At 24.4% G+C, this 21,614-nt stretch overlaps 2 protein-coding genes across 2 annotated transcripts; both read left to right on the forward strand.

Annotated features, from left to right (window-relative positions):
* Positions 1-13,562: 13,562 nt before the first annotated feature.
* Positions 13,563-14,539, forward strand: OCT59_010285 (60S ribosomal protein uL5). Its single transcript, XM_025323252.2, has 3 exons — positions 13,563-13,684; positions 13,779-14,333; positions 14,413-14,539. Exons 1-3 carry the CDS (start codon positions 13,682-13,684, stop codon positions 14,437-14,439), a joined length of 585 nt encoding a protein of 194 aa, XP_025183403.2. The 5' UTR covers positions 13,563-13,681; the 3' UTR covers positions 14,440-14,539.
* Positions 14,540-20,808: 6,269 nt separating this feature from the next.
* On the forward strand, positions 20,809-21,333 carry OCT59_010286 (uncharacterized protein; the record flags this gene model as incomplete). Its single annotated transcript, XM_066132917.1, has 3 exons — positions 20,809-21,070; positions 21,137-21,247; positions 21,326-21,333. The coding sequence occupies 3 exons, from the start codon at positions 20,809-20,811 to the stop codon at positions 21,331-21,333; spliced, it is 381 nt and encodes a 126-aa protein (XP_066000515.1).
* Between the last annotated feature and the right edge of the window lie 281 nt (positions 21,334-21,614).

A 21,614-nucleotide genomic window follows, 5' to 3' on the forward strand; every position in this document is an offset into this window, starting at 1 on the left:
ATCTATTATGTAATTATATATATATATAATTTTTGTTAAAAAAAATTATTCAAATATTACTTTGTTGGATTCGGATTCTCGAGGAAAAAATAAATTTTTATGATAATAATAAAAAATAATTTTTAAAAACGCACCAAATTTATTATTAATATATATATATATATATTTTTATCAACCCGGGAAAGTTAAAAGTGGGTTGATTCACGATCGAATAAATTTGGTGGAAATTGAATGAGATAAAAAAAGAAGAGAGAAAGGAAAAGAGATAAATAAATAATTATTAAAAAAAAAAAGATTTTTTCAAAAAAAAAACTTTTAAAATTAAAAAGAATCAAATCGCGTATCATAAAACTAAATAAATATTGAGCACGTGAATTCTAACGAACCATCGAAAATTTTAAAGAAAAAAAAAAAAAAAAAAGATTTTTTTTTTTCTTTGAACTCAAAAATGAAAAAGATTAATAAAAGATATAAAAAAAAAGATAAAAAATGATATCAAAAATAGAAAAAAAGAAGAATAATATATATATATATTAAATATATATATATATCAAAAGAAGTTTTGATATATAAAGTTTTCGACTAACCTTGAAGGATAAAAAGAGTCGACCTTAGACGACTTCACTGTGACTTTCGACTTTTTATTATTTTCGATAAATGTTTTGTGTTGTTTTTACGCACTACACAAAAAAAATTCCAATAGTTATAAGGAAAATGATAAATATTTACTTAAAAAAAAGATTTAAATTGGGAGCGAAATGAAAATATATTAAAGTGCTTATTATTTTCTATTTCAAAAAAATTTGATAGATGTTATCAAAAATTCGAAGAATTTTTGAAAAAAACAGATTGCTTGTTGCTTGGTATGTCTTTATATATTTTTATATACTTGTACTTGAATATAATTAAAATATTATATAGATTACTTTAAAAATTTTATGATGTGTAACCATTGTATATATATTATTGTAAAAAAAAAAAATACATCTTAATTGGGAAATTTTCCCGGGTATCGGATGATCAAAAAATAAAGATATATAGATATATTAAAATTATTAAAATAAAATGTTCTAATAAAATGTATATATAATTGTTATATAATGTCATCAAATAAGCTCAAATATACTAAAAAATCATTTTTCTAGTTTATATATTTACGATAATGTTAAAATAATTAATCAAATTACTTATATTGTTTCAATATAAATTCTCATTTTCCAATTAGATTTAAGACTTATGACAGCTAGGTAACACATCTTTATAGTCTAAATTATTTATGTGATAATCACGTGATCATGCTAATTTTAGGCTTTGAGTTCTTTAACGTACAGTAGTTGTAGTCTAAGCGTGTAACCTGAAAAGCAAGTTTTTCGGATAGTTGAATAAAAGATATAAAAAGATCTACTTTTATGGGTTATATTAATCATCAGCACATGAATAAAACACCGAGGCACCGAGCGTAAAAGGGCGACCCTAATATTTGATTATGGCAAACAAAACTTTTTTTTTTTTCGACACAAAGTCTAAAAAAACTTTCTTTTTCTTCTTTTTTTCTTTTTCTTTATTTTAATTCTTTTTTTCTTTTTTTTCTTTTTTTTTTTGACATTCGGTTAATCTTTTTTATAAAGGATGTATACAATGAGAAAACAAAAAAACACGAGTACATCGATGAACATGTCAAAATGTACAACAGGTTTATAAAATATAAAAAAAAAGGATTGTTTTCTTTTTATGAAAATTTCCGAAAATATTCAGTTTCGTGCATTTAATTGTTTTATGATGAAAAAAGGTAGTTATCAATACATCTAAAATGCAATAATTACAATATATATAACAGCCTTATTGTATGTAGATTGATTCACAGCAGGATGTTAAAAGCAAGCAAGTAAAGATGTGCTTAGTACTGACCCAATTTACCGTTAATTACTTTATCTGAAAATCTTTTTTTTTTAAAAAAAAAAAAGAAAGAAAGAAAAAAGTTAGAAAGTATATTTTTTTTTTTTCGGATGCGACCATGGCGTAGAGATGAATTTGTAATTTTGCAGATATGAAGTACCTTTTACATTATCTTTTTTTTTTCTGATTTGTAAAAAAGAATGATGATTTATTTATTTATTTATTTATTTTATTTTTATTTTTATATATATATATATATATATAATATATGTGTATTTTTTTTCATTTAAGTAGACATTTTTTCCTTTTTAATCGATTGAAATTCTACCTCTATAAAAGAAAAGGAAACGGAAATGTGTTTCCAAATAATTTTATTATGGTAAAGAGAAAAAAAATCAATTAGTTGTTATTTAGTTTAGACCAAAATATTATTAATGCAGGGTTATTATAAGCGAACGTGGCGGATACATTGAAATCATTGAATCGGAGTGATCATCTGATTTTCAGCATATCATGGATTAAAAGGATAAAATATTTTTTTTTTTTTTTTTTTGACAGCCTTTTAAAACTTTAAGTAAGTAATAAATTTTTTTTTTTGTGAAGTGCAAAACATGAAATAAACAAACAAACATAACCGCATAGTTATTAACCAGAACTTTTGAACATGAAAGGAGGGAAAAAAAAAATTATTAAGGGGATAAAAAAAAAGATTACTAATTACTATCGTGGGGAGGCGTCGCGCCATATATACAATGTCAAAACATAATTTTTCTTTTGGGGTAAATTTTTTTTTTAAAAAAAATTACATTTTTCTTTTTTTAAAATAATTTACATGGTGTAATATCTCCTAAAAAGCTACTATAAAACTCACTTATTAGTCAAAGGCGAGCCTTGAATAAAATTAGAAGGATGTTTGTAAACAATTTAGCCATGAGAATAAACAAAAAGGTAAACAAATTCCATTTTAAAATTTAAAATTCGTCATATAACAAAATTACATATATATAATATATAATAATAACATATACGGTATATTTGGTCATTAAATGAATGACTTTTTACCTCATTTAATTTAGAATTAATTTCATTCATAAAGAAGAACCTGTTTTTATTAACAAGATTCAAGATTTCTTTCATTATTAATCTCCTTTAATCTCCTATTATTTTTTTTTTGTGTCTTATTATTTACTTTTTATATTATTACATATTATATATATTATATATTATATATATATATATATATATATATTTTATATATTTTTTTTTTATATATATTTTATATATATATGGTATAACTTTCTCTCATTATCGGTACAAAATTCCCTATTCAAAATGACATAATATGATTACGGCTTATTGTTCGGTTATTTCCTTTCAGAATAAATATTAGGATTATTAGTACCGAATGAAAATAATAATTAATATATTTATGGAAAAAATAAAACAAAACCTTATTATTAAAGAACTCTGCCACAATATAACATGATTTCCAAGATTAAATACTCGTTTTTACTAACAGTTAAATAATATTATTGGGTAGCATTATTTTCTCCTGTTTTCGGGAGTCATTGTATAAGCTCCCTTTTGAGGTTATTGAATAATTTCCATTGTTTATTTCAAATGTAACAATCTTTTATAAAATCTGTCAAATACTTACCATAATTCGACAAGTTGAAATATTTCCTAATTTATAATTTTTTTTTTTATAAATAAATTACCAAATAAATTACCAATTTATCACTAATCAATAAGGGTTAAACAATTGGCGAATCAGATCATTACACGCTTTGTCAATCAATTAATCAATCATCTAAACCAATTATGTTGAATCACACGCGATTTATTATTATATTCTCTCGTGGCAAAGAACCTTGCATCAAATATATTAATATTCAAAAGAATTACATGATGTAAATTATGTAAATTTAGTTTCCAAGAAAAAAATATCTCATGGACATATTAATTTAAGCTAAACTTTATATAATTATTAATAAACTTTATTATGGAACATCCGTTTCATTTCCGGTTAAACCCTTTAGATATTTTTGTCATAAGATCATTAAAAATCCTTTGTTATTAAGTCTATTGTTCTTATTTTAAAAAAATATTATCCTTAAAAAGGTAACACAATGCACCCGCAGTATTGAAAAAACAACATGTTATTGCAGGTGTCACCTTTTACTCTTTTTTTATCAGCCACACAATATCAAACAATCATGATATATTAATAAAAATCGTACATATGTCAAATTTTTCAAGCGCAGTAAAAAATAATTTAAAATATCTAATTATGGTATTAAAGAAGAGATAGACAAAAATGACGCGTTTTTTTTTTTCATTTCAAATTTTTTTTTTGGATTCAAAAAGGTTTTTTTTTTATATTTATTATTATTAATAAAGATCCCTGCATAATAAATAACAAATGATCTCTTAGTGAAGTTACCATATTTAGAAATCACATTTGAAAAATGTTGTACAAGCCTCCCGTTCAATTGTATTTGGTATGATATATATGATGTAATTGAAAATAATTTCCTAATTTCTTTTTGGTTTAACATATCAATTTGGTAAATCCCCCACCCATTTTAAACATGATATAATTATTTTTTTTATTTTTAACTTGTTTAACTTGTTTGATATCATATTGTCCGTACTACCATTTTGAAAATTTTTGGTAATTTCTTTTTTTGAAAGAAAAAAAAATGTAAACACAAAGATCAACAATTTGAAATTTCAAAAAATTTATGTATTTTTTTAAAAAATTTTTTTTTATTTTATTTTTATTTTATTTTTACCCTTTTTTTTTTTATTTTTATTTCTAATAATATTTTTTTTCATGTGAGGCAAATTGTTTTTTTTTTTTTATTCAATCCCAAAGGAATCCAATTTTGAATTTGATTTTCTAATAGAAAAAAATTATGAAATCATATTAAAAGCCAACGGGCATAAGTAACAAAGGGTATGCACATCCTATTGTTCAAAATAATCATAAATGTATTATCGAATAATTTTGTGTTAAATACTGCGGAAACTGCGGAACCTTAATATAAATTATATTTTTATATAGTGTGTCCGGTATATATATATTTATATATATATTCAACATCATTTTTATATATTCATATATTCAACATATCATTTATATATCATTTACATCATATCATTATATCATTTATATATATACAACATCCCATACACATCATATATATAATATAATACACAACACCATCATTTACTACTACTATATGTACATACATATGTACACTTTAATTATTTATATTGCAAATTTAATAAAAGATATTCCGTCACTCATAATCACCAATCTTTTTTAAAAAACCTTGTCATTTCTGGATTAATGTAAATGCGCGAGACATCCTAATGTATAATAATATAGATAATACAGTATGAATGCACATGCGTCTTTTGTTGATTTTCACAATAAGATATTAATAACAATTTTTCCTAATGATTCCTTTGTTTAAAAAAAAAAAAAAAACATAACGAAAGAAATGTCCATTTTTCCCCATGCACAACAATTTTAAATAATTGAAAGACTATCGTTTCGTGGTCTTTTAATATTACAGCACATTACATTTTTATATGATCCATCGATTTACGCATTATAATCCCATTATAACCTTTTATCTAACAATTATGTCAAAAAAAAAAATAATTTTTTTTTTTTAAAAAAAATAATACATAAAATCTATTCCTTTGTTCCTTTTTTTCTTGTATCTACATTTTGCATCTTTATTTTTTTATTTTATTTATTTTATTTTGAAATCAATTAAAAATCAATTAAAAATCAATTAAACAATTAAAATATCATATCATTGGATCGAATTAACAAAACTATATTTCCATATGACTTTTATGAATGAATTAAAATGCAATAATAATAATAATAAAAATAAAAAAAAATTTTTTTTTTTTTTTAATTGAGCATTTCTTTATAGAAAACGACTCCTGATAGTCCAGATTCCAAATGAATATTTCGGTTTTTGTTTTACCGAACATAAATTACAAAGGGAGAGAAGAGTTTCAGCCTGCTATTGAATCAAAGAATAAAAACATTCGTATCACTTTGGTAAGCATTGAAAATCTTTTGAGAAGGATTATCAGATTATTTAAAAAAAGATAACGAGTAACAATAGTAATAGTAAATAGTAACACCTTTTCGCCAAATTGACACAAATTACTACTAAAGGAATTATTCTAAATATATGCCGCGTGTTATATATTATAAATGGCTTAATTTTATTACATTACAGATACACGCCCAAAAATCAATTACAATGGCCATAAATTATTTTTTTAATGATCTTGATTTAATAAGGTTTAAACTCCTCTAATATTATTATTTTACGTTATCATATTACTATATTAAGTGATTATTGTCGGATCAATCTCGGACTAGTTTGTAATAGATTAGAAAAGATAATAGTCGGTAAAGAAAATTAGTTAATTCGGAGACATAATTGATTGGTTTCAAAAAAAAGATTGTTATAAAAAGATAGATTGTTATAAAAGATTGTTATTTTTTTATAGTTGTATTTTATAGTTATATTTGTTATATCAATCTTTTTTTGATCACCTTTTGGATCGCACATTTTACACACATTTACACATTTCATTTACATTTTTAATCACATTAAACATATTTTTTTCATATATTATACATATTTTTACATTTATTGCACATTAAACCACATTTTTAGAACAACATTTCACATACGCTAAACCGTACATTTGAAACTATGATATAAATTCTTTGTCACGTATGATTCATTTTTTTTTTTATTATGCAGTACTCGTAAACTTTTCCGAAACAAATACCTTGCATCTTTGAACATGGTACATTTTAAATACAATTTTGGGTCTTTATTCTGGGTTTCTTTTTTTGAATTAACGTTACTTTTTCTTTTTGTTACACAATTTTATAATTAAAATCAGCATCTACTATTTTTTTTCCCACTAGATGCATATACTATACCATACTTAATTTATGGTTATTTTAAAGTACGTACATATTATTTATTTTAGATTTTCACGTACATAAAAGGATTCATAAAAGAAAAAAAAAAAAGAGATTTTAATTATTTCTTTATTTATATATTAATTTCTTCTTTCTTGGAATATTAAAAAAAGAGATTTTTTTTTTAAAAAAAAAAAAAAAAGATTTTGTGGAGGTTTATAAATGATTTTATGGAAATTTATAATGATTTTATAATGATTTTATAATGATTTTATAGATTTTTTTATAGATTTGATATTATAAGTGAAACTATAATTTTTTTTTTATATTGATCATATATATAAAAAAAAAATATTTTTTTATTTTTATTTGCTGGTCTTCTCCGAAGCAAAAAAAAATTGATCCATCACGGGATTGATTATTGATTTAAAATTCGATCACCATTTCCGATATTTTTGATGACTACATTTTTTATATTATAAAATTGTTTATACTTGTTTTACAGTCGTACCATCGAAAAATATTGAAACACCAATAAAATATTAAATTCATTTAAAAAAACATTATAATTATTAAAAAAAAAAAAAAACCCCTCCCTCCAACCCCCTTTATTCTGACTTTTGTGTAAGATTAGGTTTTGACAGAAATTATTTTAGTAATAAATAATATAATTATATTCGTGTCATTTTAAATTCTTAGTGGATGAAAAAATATTACCCCCCGCATAAACCGCATAACTTTTTTTATTTCTTTTTTTTTTTATTTTCTTTTTTAATTGTTATCTAAGATTTTTCAATAATTGCCACGCGATAAAAATTTGACACAACAAACATTAAGTAATTCCTGCTGCCTTAACTCCTTTGTTATAAAATAAATTAAATAAACAGGTTTTTTATAAAATATATATATATATACATATATATGTATAATAATATAATAATATAATAAATTTTTTTTTTTTAAAAAAAATCCTGTTATAAAAGATAAACAAATAGGTATTATAAGGTAAATAGTGATGCAGTCAATTATAATTAATTTATTTTTGAAAGAAAAAAGAGTGCGGTTTTGTTTATTAATTTCACATATAGGTTAAAAAAAAAAAAAAGTTTTTTAACAGCCAAAAAAATTTCGAAACTTTAAAAAAAAAAAAAAAAAAAAAAGCGCCTATATGCAGACAGACCATAAACCTGGCTGTTATCCGCTTACCAAATTTTCAAAAGATTTAAAATTATAAAGTAAACAAATGCGTTGTATCACACAAAACGAAAAAAAAATGCAACGTAATAGAAAGTTTAGAGATGAACCATTTTTTTCACCTTTTTTAATAATAAAATGGGCTGAACAGAGTTTAGTTTAAAAATAAATAATTTTAATTTTCTCCAACCCAGTAAGCGGTTGGGCGGTATTTCGGTATTGAAGCTGATTGATCACTCATGCAAGAGGATAATCAAGAAATTTTTGATCGCAAAAAAGAGTATCGCAATTAAATTATTGGTGAAAGATTTACTGCGTAATATAAAAAGACAATAAAAGGAAAAAAAGGCAATTAAAAAATTTATAATTATTACATAAATTACTCACATAACTTTTTGAATACTACATGTAAACGATCTCAAGGAGAATACTGGTTAAATTACTTTACTTGGGAAACAAAACTACTAAATAAATGTTAATTTATGTATGGTAAATCAAATTTCTTTATTAATATTTATAGACAATTTGTTGACAATTTTAACCGTTTTAGCGAATAATTTGATTTATAATTGATAATATTAATAATGATCATATTAATGAATGACCAAATAATAAGTTTCATCTTTTTTTTTTTTTTTTTTGACTTTTTATTGTTTCGCGTTGTGTTTTATTATTTTATTATGTATACGCATACACATTATACGTTATTTAGTTATACATTATACGTTATATACGCATACACATTATACACATTATACGTTTTATAGCATACACATTATATTCATATTATACTTTTTAAATATTTCATATTATGTATTAAATGATGTCAGATATGTCATGTCAAGTCTCGGAAAAAGGATGGAATTTTATGTAATTAAAAAGGATTAATCATTTTCGGAATTTAATATGATCATGTGGGACAAATTATGGGATGTTCAAACAAAAGGTTTTGGGTAAAGTTTGGGTAAGGTCACAAGACAAGTATATTATAATATACAGTAATATATATTAATATATTAATATATTATATATTATATATATATATATATATATATTATACATTATATTATTATTATTATTTTTTTTTTTATAGGTTTCAGTTTTTTTTTTTTTTTTTTTTTTGACATGTGTCATATTATTATTATCAAATTTTTAATTTTATTTTTTAAGTTTTAGGTTTTTCTTATTTTTCTTTTTGACGTATAAAACCTAATTTTCAAATATGACTAAATTTGGTAAAATCAAAAAATCCAAATTTTTTGGGGTGGGAAGAGTTTTGGAAGGTTGGAAGAACGTTTCACTTTATAAACAATAATTACAAAATAAGGAGTTATTTACATCATTTGAACATAACATTTACCTATCATTCTAATAAGTAATGTTTTTTTTTTAAAAAAAAATATGTAACTTCAAAATAAGTCCTGAAATTGGTTTGTATCAGATAACCTTAAATTTTTTTTTTTTTTTTTTTTAAAAAAAAAAGTGAGGAAAAAAAAACTTGAAACTTATCAGGTTAAAATGTCAAAAGATTATTATTATTATCAATAATATTCATACATCATCATCTAGAAAAAAAAATTTCTTTTTTCAAAATAATAATAATAATAATAATAATAATAATAATAATAATAATAATAATAATAAAAGATAAATAAATAAAAGATAAATAAAAGATAAATAAATAAAAAAATAAATAAATAAATAAAAAAACAAAAACTTTAAAAAGAACAATGTACTATTTAAATCCCTATTATTCGAAATTCCTGAAATTTTTTAAAAAAATTCAACGAGTTCAACGAGAAATTTACCATTTTACCATTCTTTTTTTTAAGTGGCGAAAAATTCAACCTTTTTTTGACAATTAAAAACATTTTATATGAAAACGAAAATGTCTTTATACTAAGAGTGGCGTAACTTTAAGTAAAGTTTTATAAAATTATTGGTCTAAATTTTATTTTATTTTATTTTTTATTTTATTTTGTCTTCAGCCCACCAAAATATTTCTCGTTGTGCTCAAACCTCTCAACTTTTTTTTATAATAATATATATACATGTAGGTAAAATTCTCGATGTAAGTAAAAATTATGTAAAATTATGTAAATTATTTTTTAAAGTTTAAGTTTAATGAGTTCAAATGAATATTCATTATGGTTATTATAGTTAATTTTTAATGGTTAATTTAATAATTTAACAAGATCTATCTGGATGAGGACATGAGGTAACAGGTAAATGAGGGAATATCATATTATATATACTAATATATATATATATATATTATTATTATTATTATATCGGAAATTCGGGAATGTACTGTAGGTAAAGCAGGTACATACGGACAATATTTTTTTATATGATCTCGAATGACAAATTATTTTTTTTTTATTGGTTGAAAAACTCACGTGATATAAATAATAAATAATTACGCCCATCTAAGAAAGATTATGAAATAAAAAAAAAAATGCGCGTTGATTTTTCACTTTTTTACTTTATATGGTCCAAAGATAGCTGTCAAATAAGAATTAGAAGGTAATGTCCACAAATTGCCCAGTGCGCCAAAATTATTATATCACTTTTATAGGTAATTCATTAATTTAATATCTTTATCTAAAAAAATTATTAAATATTTTGACAACCGCAATGTTTAGATGATGATTAAACTTAAATAAATATTTTTATATTTTAAAAAACCAGATTTTTATCTTGTACTCTGATCTCCTTTTTCTACTGGTGTAGTACGAGTAACATATTGTTATACGGAATTGTTTATTTATGGAATCATAAACAATAAAAAAACATTCGGCTTTACTCGGTCCGATAATTTCATTCGATTTTTTTTAACAAGTTAAAATCAATCATTTTTTGAAAAGAAATTCCGTTTCAAAAAATTTTTTACGCCACTTTTCATCTTCGGAGTGTAAATATGGTAAATTGCCATTTAAAGTAGTATTACAATGGTTGTAAAACGTGTTTATGAATAAAATGGAGTTTTTCTTTTTTTGTTATTATTGTTTTTATAATTAAATTACCAATAATATTTTACCACATTTTATTTATTCGTAAAAATATTGGGCGGGAAACTTTTAAGAAAATAGATTAGCGATTCGTTCGATCATCCAATTAAATGTATCACAATCACAAAACAAGATCATCCTCCCCTTTTTTATTATCGGTGGTTGTCTGGATTCGTTATTTTAATAAAATGAATAAACATTGTGAATTTGTGTGCTAATGAGTTTAAAGTGTATGTTAAGTGTATTTTAACTGTGTTAGTATGTTAAGTGTATGTTAAGTGTATGTTAAGTGTATGTTAAGTGTATGTTAAGTGTATGTTAAGTGCATGTTAAGTGTATGTTAACTATTAATATAATATGTTAATACTTAATACTTAATATTTTATCTTATTAATATAATATGTTAACTGTTAATATTTTACCAGTAATAATTTACCTTTACATCTTTATTTAACTCGTGATAATATTCTTTATTTATTCATCCCCTTATTTATTTACTATAATATATCCCTGAAATTTTTATAATCAATTATTTTAAATTTTGTAAATTACATCAAATCATCAATTACATCAATAACAAATTACATCAATTACATCAATTACATCATTTGCATCATTTACAATCATGAATAATGTAAAGTTATTACCTAAACGATTATTCATCAATTTTGCCACGTTGTTTTAATTGGTGCTCCTATTGTTGCATCACCATCTAAAAAAGGGGTTAGACAATAAAAAAAAATATTAAGGGGTTTTATTGTACCTTTTGAGTTACTTAATGTGAAAAATAATATAATTAATATTAACTGTTTAAATAACCGAAAAAAAAAATATCTTGATTAATTTCATGTTTTATCATTTTTTTCTAACGTTTTAAAAAAAAAACCTATTACTTGAATGAAACTCAATTATTTATGTGTTATGCTTTGTAACACTTGAAACAAATTTTTTTTAAAAATGTTGCAGTTTTGCTTATTTTAAAATGAAATCAAATTTTTTGTTGTATATTAAAATTCCGAGATTTTTTTTATTCTAAACTACAAATGGTAATTAACAATTAATAAAGAGATCTGTTTCATTTATAATACTATAAAATTAATTTTTATATTACTATTATTTCTAGCGGAATTACTAACCCATTTCAATTAATTATAATGAATGTAAAAATTTATTGGCTTGGACTTTCCCGTATAATTCCCGTATAAATTCTCGTGTAAATTCTCGTATAATTCTAGTATAATCCCCGTATAATTCTCGTATATTCCCCGTGTAATTTTCCTGTATAATCCGAAACATTTCCAAAAATTTCTTTTTATTAAAAAAAATTCAAGATATTAATCGAGTTTTTTTTTTCCTTGAAAAAAAAAAAGAAAAAAGAAAAACTTTTTTCACAAAGCCACTTTTGTAATATTTATGATTTCTCGTGTCATCTTTTAATCATTACTTATGAAGAAGTTATTAAAAGAACTAAAAATAAACCAAAACTTTTTAATATTACAACAATCAAATACATTGTTCTTTAAAAAAAATACTTGGGGGAAAAACGTGTAAAAATTTATAAGGAATGATAATTGTTTATATTGCTTATCGCTTAGCACATAAACTTAACCTCATATTTTTTTTTTTACCCCGCAAAAAAAATCTCATGACAAAATGGTAATCTTGGTAAATCATCATACAATTTATATACTGTAATAACCTAATTACCACGTGTAGTACTTATGAAAAAATTGCGCGGGCTTTTTTCTTGATGATCGTTCCTTTGATTAGTTCATTTCACAAGTGATTCATATGTAAATCAAATCAATCAAAATCTATTAAACAATTTAAATCATTTTTTTTTACTAAAAAATTTTTTTTTTTTCGAAAAATAAATTTGGCGGGAAATTTTTTTTACAATTAAATAATAATAATTATTTAAAGTAAATTTTTTTTTTTTAACAATTAATACAATTTAATTCAATTAATCACAATTATTAAGTAATTTTTAATTTGTAATTTTTCCTGCAACTCTAATATTATTATACAGGTTATTATTATAATTATTATAAAATTTCGGAAAATCCTTAAAAAAACTGCTTTTCAAAAAACGAAAAAAAGGATTTTCTTTTTATTATTAATCCAATATAAACAATACTAATTTTAATTTACTATTTGGTTATATTTTTTTTGATTTTTTATATTTTTGTATTATTATTATTTGATTATTGTGCCTTTGTAAAGTTTAGTAAAAAAAAAAATTTTTTTTTTGGCGGGAAAACTAAAAAAATGTGGGAATATCAGATATTTGTAAAAAAAAAGTAACTAAATGTTATCATTTCATATTTTTCATATGACCAAAACGTCCAACTTGTTCAACTTGTTAATTAACTGTAATTGTAATATGACGTTTTTAGCGTCTTTCATTTTGGCCGGAATTAAGGAAATTTCTCACGTGCAAAATTTGTAAAAGTTGATAACGTGACTTCCGTGATCGAGATGGACGAGTGGCTTATGTTACATAAAAATGATTTTTTTTAAAATTTTTTTTTTTTTCCTTCTCTTCTAATTCACATACTCGAAAGGACATTTTAACTTTTGGGTTTTAAAATTATATCCATCCATCATGGTAAGAAAGTTTTTATTTTATTAGGTTATAAGGTTATAAAGGTTTTTTATTAAGGTTATAATTAGTCTAAAATTACACAATATTTTTTAATTAGTCTGCTAATAAATCCAACGCTAATAAATCCAACAAATCTAATAAATCAAATGAAAAAGATAAAACACCAACCGTTAATGCTATGAGAGAATTAAGCATTGAAAAATTAGTTTTAAATATTTGTGTAGGAGAATCAGGTGATCGTTTGACTAGAGCTGCTAAAGTACTTGAACAACTTACAGGTCAAACTCCTGTATATTCAAAAGCTCGTTATACTGTACGTTCTTTTGGTATTAGACGTAATGAAAAAATTGCTGTACATGTTACTGTACGTGGTCCAAAAGCTGAAGAAATTTTAGAACGTGGTTTAAAAGTTAAAGAATATGAATTAAAAAGAAGTAATTTTTCTGAAACTGGAAATTTTGGTTTTGGTATTCAAGAACATATTGATTTGGGTATAAAATATGATCCTTCTATTGGTATTTATGGTATGGATTTTTATGTGGTATTGGGTAGACCTGGTGCTAGAGTATCTAGAAGAAGAAAATCTCAAAAGAAGATTGGTTTTAATCATCGTGTTACCAAAGATGAAACCATTAAATGGTTTAAACAAAGGGTGAGTATTAAAGAATGTATATATATATATATAATTTTTTTTTAAACCTATATTAATTTTTTTTTTATATTTATTTTAGTTCGATGGTATTGTTCTTAATCGTTAAAGATTATTTTGTTTCAGGAACATCTTTTTATTATTATTATTATTATTTTATTTTAATAATAAAATAACAACCATCATTAGAGAATATCTTAAATCATTGTAATTGTTTTAAATGATAATATGTATAATATGTTGTTTAAATTTACTAGTTCAAAGAGCGCTTAAAATCATTAGCTGTAGTTCAACTCATAACATGGTTTCATGATTCAGTTGATTCGCGTAGCCAACTTATACCATACTATGATTTTCAAAACCCGATTCATGATCACATAGTCCAATTTATAACATGAAACCCGATTCATGATTCAGTTGATTCACGTAGCCTAACTCCTTGGCTTTCAAAATCCGATTCATGATTCATTTGATTCCACGTAGCTCAGCTTATAGCTTTCAAAACCCGATTCATGATCACGTAGTCCAATTTATATCATGGTTCCCAAAACCCGATTCATGATCACATAGTCCAATTTATAACATGGTTTCCAAAACCTGATTCATGATTCAGATGATTCACGTAGCCAACTTATACTATATACTATGACTTTCAAAACCCGATTCATAATCACGTAGCCCAACTTATTACATGGTTTCGTGATTCATACCATACCATGACTTCCAAAACCCAAACCCGATTCATGATTCAGTTGATTTATGTGGCCCAACTTATACCATGACTTTCAAACCTATTTTCTTACTATACATAAATTTCCAATCTCCACAGAAAAATAGATGTATAATAGTATTTTCATGTATATCGATCATTTTATTGATATTTATACAAAGGCACCAACCACGACAATTATTTATCAATATTTTATTATGAAATAAGAAAGTAATTATTATTATTACATGTAAATTAAAAAAAAAACGTAATTATTATTATTATTACATGTAATCAAAAAAAAAAGTAATTACTATTATATGCGTAAATTAATTAATGATTAATCGCTCGTAAAATCATATTAGCAACTTCCATAGGACCATCACCGGTTACAACAATATCAAATTTTTCTAAATATATTTTTAATACTTCATCGTTATCATAATTTAAAAATCCTATATTTAAACAAACATCATGTTTAACTCCACTAGACATTTTAAGATCTCCGATAGAATCTCCAAGTAAAATAACATTTTTTCTATCCTCAATTGTTTTATGATAATATGATTCTTTAATTGCAACTTCAGATTTGTTAAAAATGTGAATCAATGGTTCTGCAAATTCATCACATATTCCTGTCTCCGGATTAAAGATCATTTTATTGGATACAACATGCATGTTGCTATGATAAAGTTTTTCTGCGATTAAAATTTCTTCAATCACATCTTTATGAATTAAAAATTTTTTATTAGTTTTTTTTTTTCATAAAAAAAAAATAAAAACATAACAACAATAATAAATAATAATTACTCTTAACTCCGGCAGAAAACACCAGAAATGGTATTTTTTTCTCATTACATGTTTCGATCAATTCTCTTAAACCTTCCCTTATATCCACAGGAGTTTCAGCTACCATAGCAGCTACATCATCTTTATTGATTTTTTGATCAATTAATAGCTGATGAGCTTGAGTCCACCATTCAATCATATATGGCCATTTTTGTTCTTCTGTTAATTGATTATTAACTTCAATCGGATAATATTTATCAACTAATTCCTTTGTTTTTTTTTTAAACTAATAACAATATTTTTGATTTAATATATTAAAATATATATATAAAATAATTTTCAAAGAGAAATTTATTTTTATTTTACACACTTCATCGGTTAATCGTGAACTTGATGATAATATGAGATGAGAACCGGGACTACGTTCTTTTTTTCCTTATTTCTATAATATTTTGTTACAGTTCCATCGAAATCTTTTTTTTTTTTTTAAAAAAAGTAATTATCTAATTAACAAGTAAAATATAAATTTATTTTAATAAAAAAGTAATTTACCAGTAATTACATGTAAAATCGGCGAAACCAGCTTTTAGTATTGCATCTATTTTTTTCGCAGTAACTTCGGTATTATGAACTTTTGCGATTTTTTGAATAGAAGCCAAAAGTTTGTTTGTATTTGAAGACATTTTTTCTTAGTTTGGTTTTTAATAAAGTATTTAGTATTTTTTTAATGTATTTTAACGTATTTATTATTTAGCGTTAATTCAACGCATTCATGTTCATGACGCGTAATGACAAAAAATTAATCATTTTAACACAATTTAGTTGATTTACAAGTTGCAGGATAATGTTTCACACGTAATAGATTGATGTGATTATAATGAAAATGAATTAACCAGAATCTTTTAAATGTTTCCCCACAAAAGAGTTACAGTTAAACAATATTATTAATGCGTTTATCATATTTGTACTTTCAATACATCATTTACAATTAGTTAAAAAGCACTATCAAAGTTTGTATCAGTCATTTTATTCATTATCAACTACTTTTATTTATTTACAGTATTTTATAGATACACAATATTATTTAGTGTACGTTTAATAATAGATTTGAGCTAGAGAATTTTATTTCTCATTGTCCGTTATCATGCCATCTTTTTTTTGGATCATCATCGGCAATCAAGTCCTCCTTCGGTCGATATCTCATGATATTATAAATTATAATTCTCATTGAGAAATGAGGAGTCATCCGTTATTATGTCATCCCTTTTTTGGACAATCAAACAATCAAAATATCGTGCTTTTTTTTAAAACATTCTCTTTCCTATTTTTCGATAAATCAATTCCGAGATCTCTTACGGACATTATATATTTTAAATTCCCATTGGTAAAGTTAATCCGTTATATTAACCTCCTTTTTTAGATCATTATACTGAAAATCATAAATCATCGACAATCAAGACATTTGTACTCTTTTAAGTCCCCTTCTTATTTTTCTGCGAATCAACTCCGAGATTTCTCACATATATTTACGATTCTTATAAGGAGGAAGTTTAGAATGCTGATAGACCAATATCACATTTATTTTGATGATCCCCCGTTCTCCAAAGCAAAACGTTGATTCAAAAACATTTTGAATCGTATTTCCATTCCTGAGTCAACATCAAAACTTTCTTGGTTCAATCATTCGACATATAGTAAGCAAAGATCGAGAAAAGATGATACTCATCTTGGCTTAATACTGATTTCGGATTAGTTTCACGAAGGGTCATTTATTTATTTATATTCCAAATGTTGTCATATGATGGAAATACCGGCAATTTCAGAGAGAAATTAATAGCAATATTTTATGAAAGATTGGGGTTAATACTGAATTCGGATTAGTTTACGAGGGGTCATTTATTTATATTCCGAGTGTTGTCATATGATGAAATACTGGCAATTTCAGAGAGAAATTAATAGCAATATTTTATGAAAGCTTGGGTTAATACTGAATTCGGATTAGTTTTACGAAGAGTCATTTATTTATATTCCGAATGTTGTTCTGGGAGGATTTCTTTTGCAATTAACGCTAGTGTTATGCAATTTACCACAAGTTAATTGTTCATAATTATCTTTGACAATATTTTATGAAAGCTTGGGTTAATACTGATTCGGATTAATTTTACGAAGGGGTCATTTATTTATACTCCGAATATTGTTATATGATGAAATTCCGGAAATGGCAATTTCGGAGAGAAAGGGATAAAATTTCTTTTACAATCAATTGTTCATAATTATCTTTGACAATATTTTATGAACAACGGATCGATTCCGATAATTCCAACATTTCAAACTTAATGTAACTTACCGTATGTATAGTACTGTAAGACTAGCGGATAAATGAAATACTTGATCAGTCCAATAATCCGATAGAGTTGTTTAAGCATATCATTAGGTAAAGCATCAGTGTATTATAGCAGAAGTTTGTTTATGGTTCTGACAACTTACTGTATCTCTATCTATTTGTATAATCAACAGGAGCCTTGAGCTGCTGCTAGTGCGATATAAGTTTTCCTATAAATCGACTCGACGGCTTAGTTAACTTTTTACTCTTATTAACATTTAGGCTCGTCAACATTGTGTCAAAGTGCTGGGACTACATTATGCGTGACATCTTTAACAAATAAGATAATAAATTATCCTTCTTTGATTTAATGATATTACATTGTTACTTTTTAGTGACGTATTTTATACATCTGTGAATGCATTTATTAACGATCAGGATGTTTATGACTATTATTTATATTAGTAATAAAATTTCCTTATTAAAAAAAAATATTGTTAGCAAATTAAAGTTGAATAATTTTATTGTAAAGATTTTTATCCTAACAGTTAACACTTTAAATTTACTATTATAACCTTTAGACGAAAACCCACTTTTATCATGAGAGATAACAAATTGCATGACGGATTTCTCTTGCATTGGAAGCTACTAATCTATACATATGTTTGTTTGCATTACTCACCTAAAAGTGTTCTATGTTCAAATAATAAACATTGTTCTTTAAAAACGCTTTGCACGCATGGTGGTATATACTATCCATGTGGATCTAATCAATCCAAAATGCCTCAAATGTAAATTGTCGTATAGAAGGAGGGTTTGACACACAAGGTCAAATATGTGTAGTGATAATTGATAAATGCTTTAGACATAGATTTGGTCGATGCCTATATGGTGCGGAAGATGCAGCAAAAGCGACACAATGAAAGTACCTCTAAGAGAACTTAATGAAAGACCATTATGGAAAAGTCGAACTAGTGGAGAAAATATTAGGGTTCCATCTATGGATGACAGATAATACAATTATTATTAATCCCGTAAATATTGTATCAAAAATTAGATATCTGGTTAACTGATATTTGAGTATCTAGCAATTGTCCACTATTATATAAATGAATTGTGTATTATTGTATAATGCAATATGAGAGTTATTAGTAAAGTCACTGGGATGTTGTGGCGCAGTGCAATTCGAAATCTTCATTCCGAGAGATATCCAAATTACAAGTATAAACTAACTAAAACTACTGTATATCCAACTTTATAACAACCTTATCCCATACCTCAACATCAGATTCTACCGCATTTAACTAATTAAACAGACAAGGATATATATATATCATTCAGGTTTGATGGATCCTGTTAGTGATGATATATGATTAAATCACCTGTAAAAGGAATAAATATAATAATGATAAGAAGAAAAGAAATATGTTTTAAAATATGAAATTATAATTTAAAACTTCTGTTTAGTTAAAAAAGGGATGATTTTCTCTGTGTACAATGTACTAGCTTATATATTTATTGTATTTTATATAATTATTATTTTCTTGCCTGATTTATAAAAAAGAATTTGTAAAAAGTCATAAATACTTTGTATTACTTTATAAATTGTTCGTAATATATATTATGTTCAATATAATTTAATTAAAATTGATTCATTGTTTTAAGACTTTGAACAGTGTTCATCATTCACCACGAATTGATCAGATTCGATTCGATTCGATTCGATTCGATTTGGATTGTCTCGATTCGATTAGATTCGGATTCGATTCGATTCCCTCGTTTTAAAAGTTATCATTTTGTATATTGAAATCGAACTATGTAATTTACGTGGTGAGTGGGATCAAGTAGTAGCCATCTGTACCGTTAGAATATAACTTCTATTATTGCATACTTTTTTAACCATAATTTTCAGAACAGACGACATGTTAAATTTTTAGTATTTATTTTTTGTTTCTTTTTTATACAACTAGAAAAAAAAATATAAATAATTAAAAAGATTTTCCAATATTAATAAATTATTTACAATAATTGATTTGCTATTTTTCAATTAGGTTCAAAATATATGGCAGCTAAAGATACTAATTAATGAAGATAATGAAAAGAACCTAATAGTGTTACGTTAAGAAATGAACCGAAATTTGATAATTAAATTTAAGGAAAAGAACAGAGTTTTTTTAAATATAATGTTGTGTGAAGAAAGAGCAAGGCGAGAAACGATGTTAAATGGAGTTTATAATATTTTTTAAATGTAATGTTGAATTTTTTAATACCGAGAAAAGTACGTGTGATACAAATCTGGCGGGCTGAAAAATTTAAATGTCTACACAATTTACACGCATATGGTTTCATGTCATAGCCAAGAAAAATAAATTTTGTTTTTCGAGTGATGTTACATAGTGTTACATTATTAAAAGCGATTTCAAATTCCGTCTTTACTTTTTTGGACGCAATTTTAATAATCTATTTGTTTATTTGATCGGTTCAAAGATTTTTACTTTTGCGAATGTAGTTTTTAAAACTGTTCAACAAATCCTTGTTTTACTTTTATGTAATAGTGTTGTTTAATGACCTTTTGCAATTTTAATAAATACACGTTGTTCTAATTCTCAAAGTTGTATAATTTTCTAAAATTTTCTTTTAAACAACTGAAATTAAAGATGAATCATTTTATCGTAAAGATTCTTACCTTAATACTTATTTTTACTACCTTAACCTTCAGCATAGAATGGGAAGGCAATCAATTGCTTGATAGAATTTCTTTTAAAATAGAAGCTATTTGTCCATATGGGAGTGGTCAATGCCCAAATAACAAATGTTGCCCTTTAAATTCATTTTGTGCACGTGGTGGTTGCTGTCCACATGGAACTGGTCAATGTCCAAATGGTTCATGCGCTCCTCCAAATTTTAATTGTTGTAAAGGTAAAGGAGCAGGTCAAGTATGTGTACCTGGTGGATGATGTCCAAATGGATTTGGTCGACACATAGATGGTAGTAAAAAATATTGTCCTTTAGCTCCTTCTACAGAAGATACAACGATAATACCTCCACAGGGACCTGGTGAAAGTCCAATATGGAAAGGCTTAAAACCTTATCGTGGTAAATTAAAACTAGTGGAAATGGAAAAAATAAAAAATATTATGAATGGGATTTTACTCATAATTATCATATTATTAGGGGGTTAGAAAGGGTATATTTATGCATTTATTGTATTTTTTAGTTCAGATTTTAATTAAATAGAAATCATCCTATATGCTTTGTGTAATTTACAATAGTGTTTAATTCCAATTACTTATTTAGATGTTAATTTGATTATTTAATAAATCCAGTATATTATCTACTATACCATTTTATATTGGGCAATGTCACCCAAGAAACACATTATTTTGAAATCGATTTGATCAACTTATCACATGATAATAGGTCAAGAACACCAAGTAATTAAGAATTTAAGAAAAATGAACCT

Source organism: Rhizophagus irregularis, chromosome 18, assembly GCF_026210795.1.
Source record: "Rhizophagus irregularis chromosome 18, complete sequence".
Lineage (NCBI taxonomy): Eukaryota > Fungi > Glomeromycota > Glomeromycetes > Glomerales > Glomeraceae > Rhizophagus > Rhizophagus irregularis.

Excerpts from the sequence above, each read along its gene's own strand:
- OCT59_010285 (XM_025323252.2), top strand. Across the intron at positions 14,334-14,412 it reads TTAAATGGTTTAAACAAAGG|TTCGATGGTATTGTTCTTAA; the intron begins GTGAGTATTAAA and ends TATTTATTTTAG.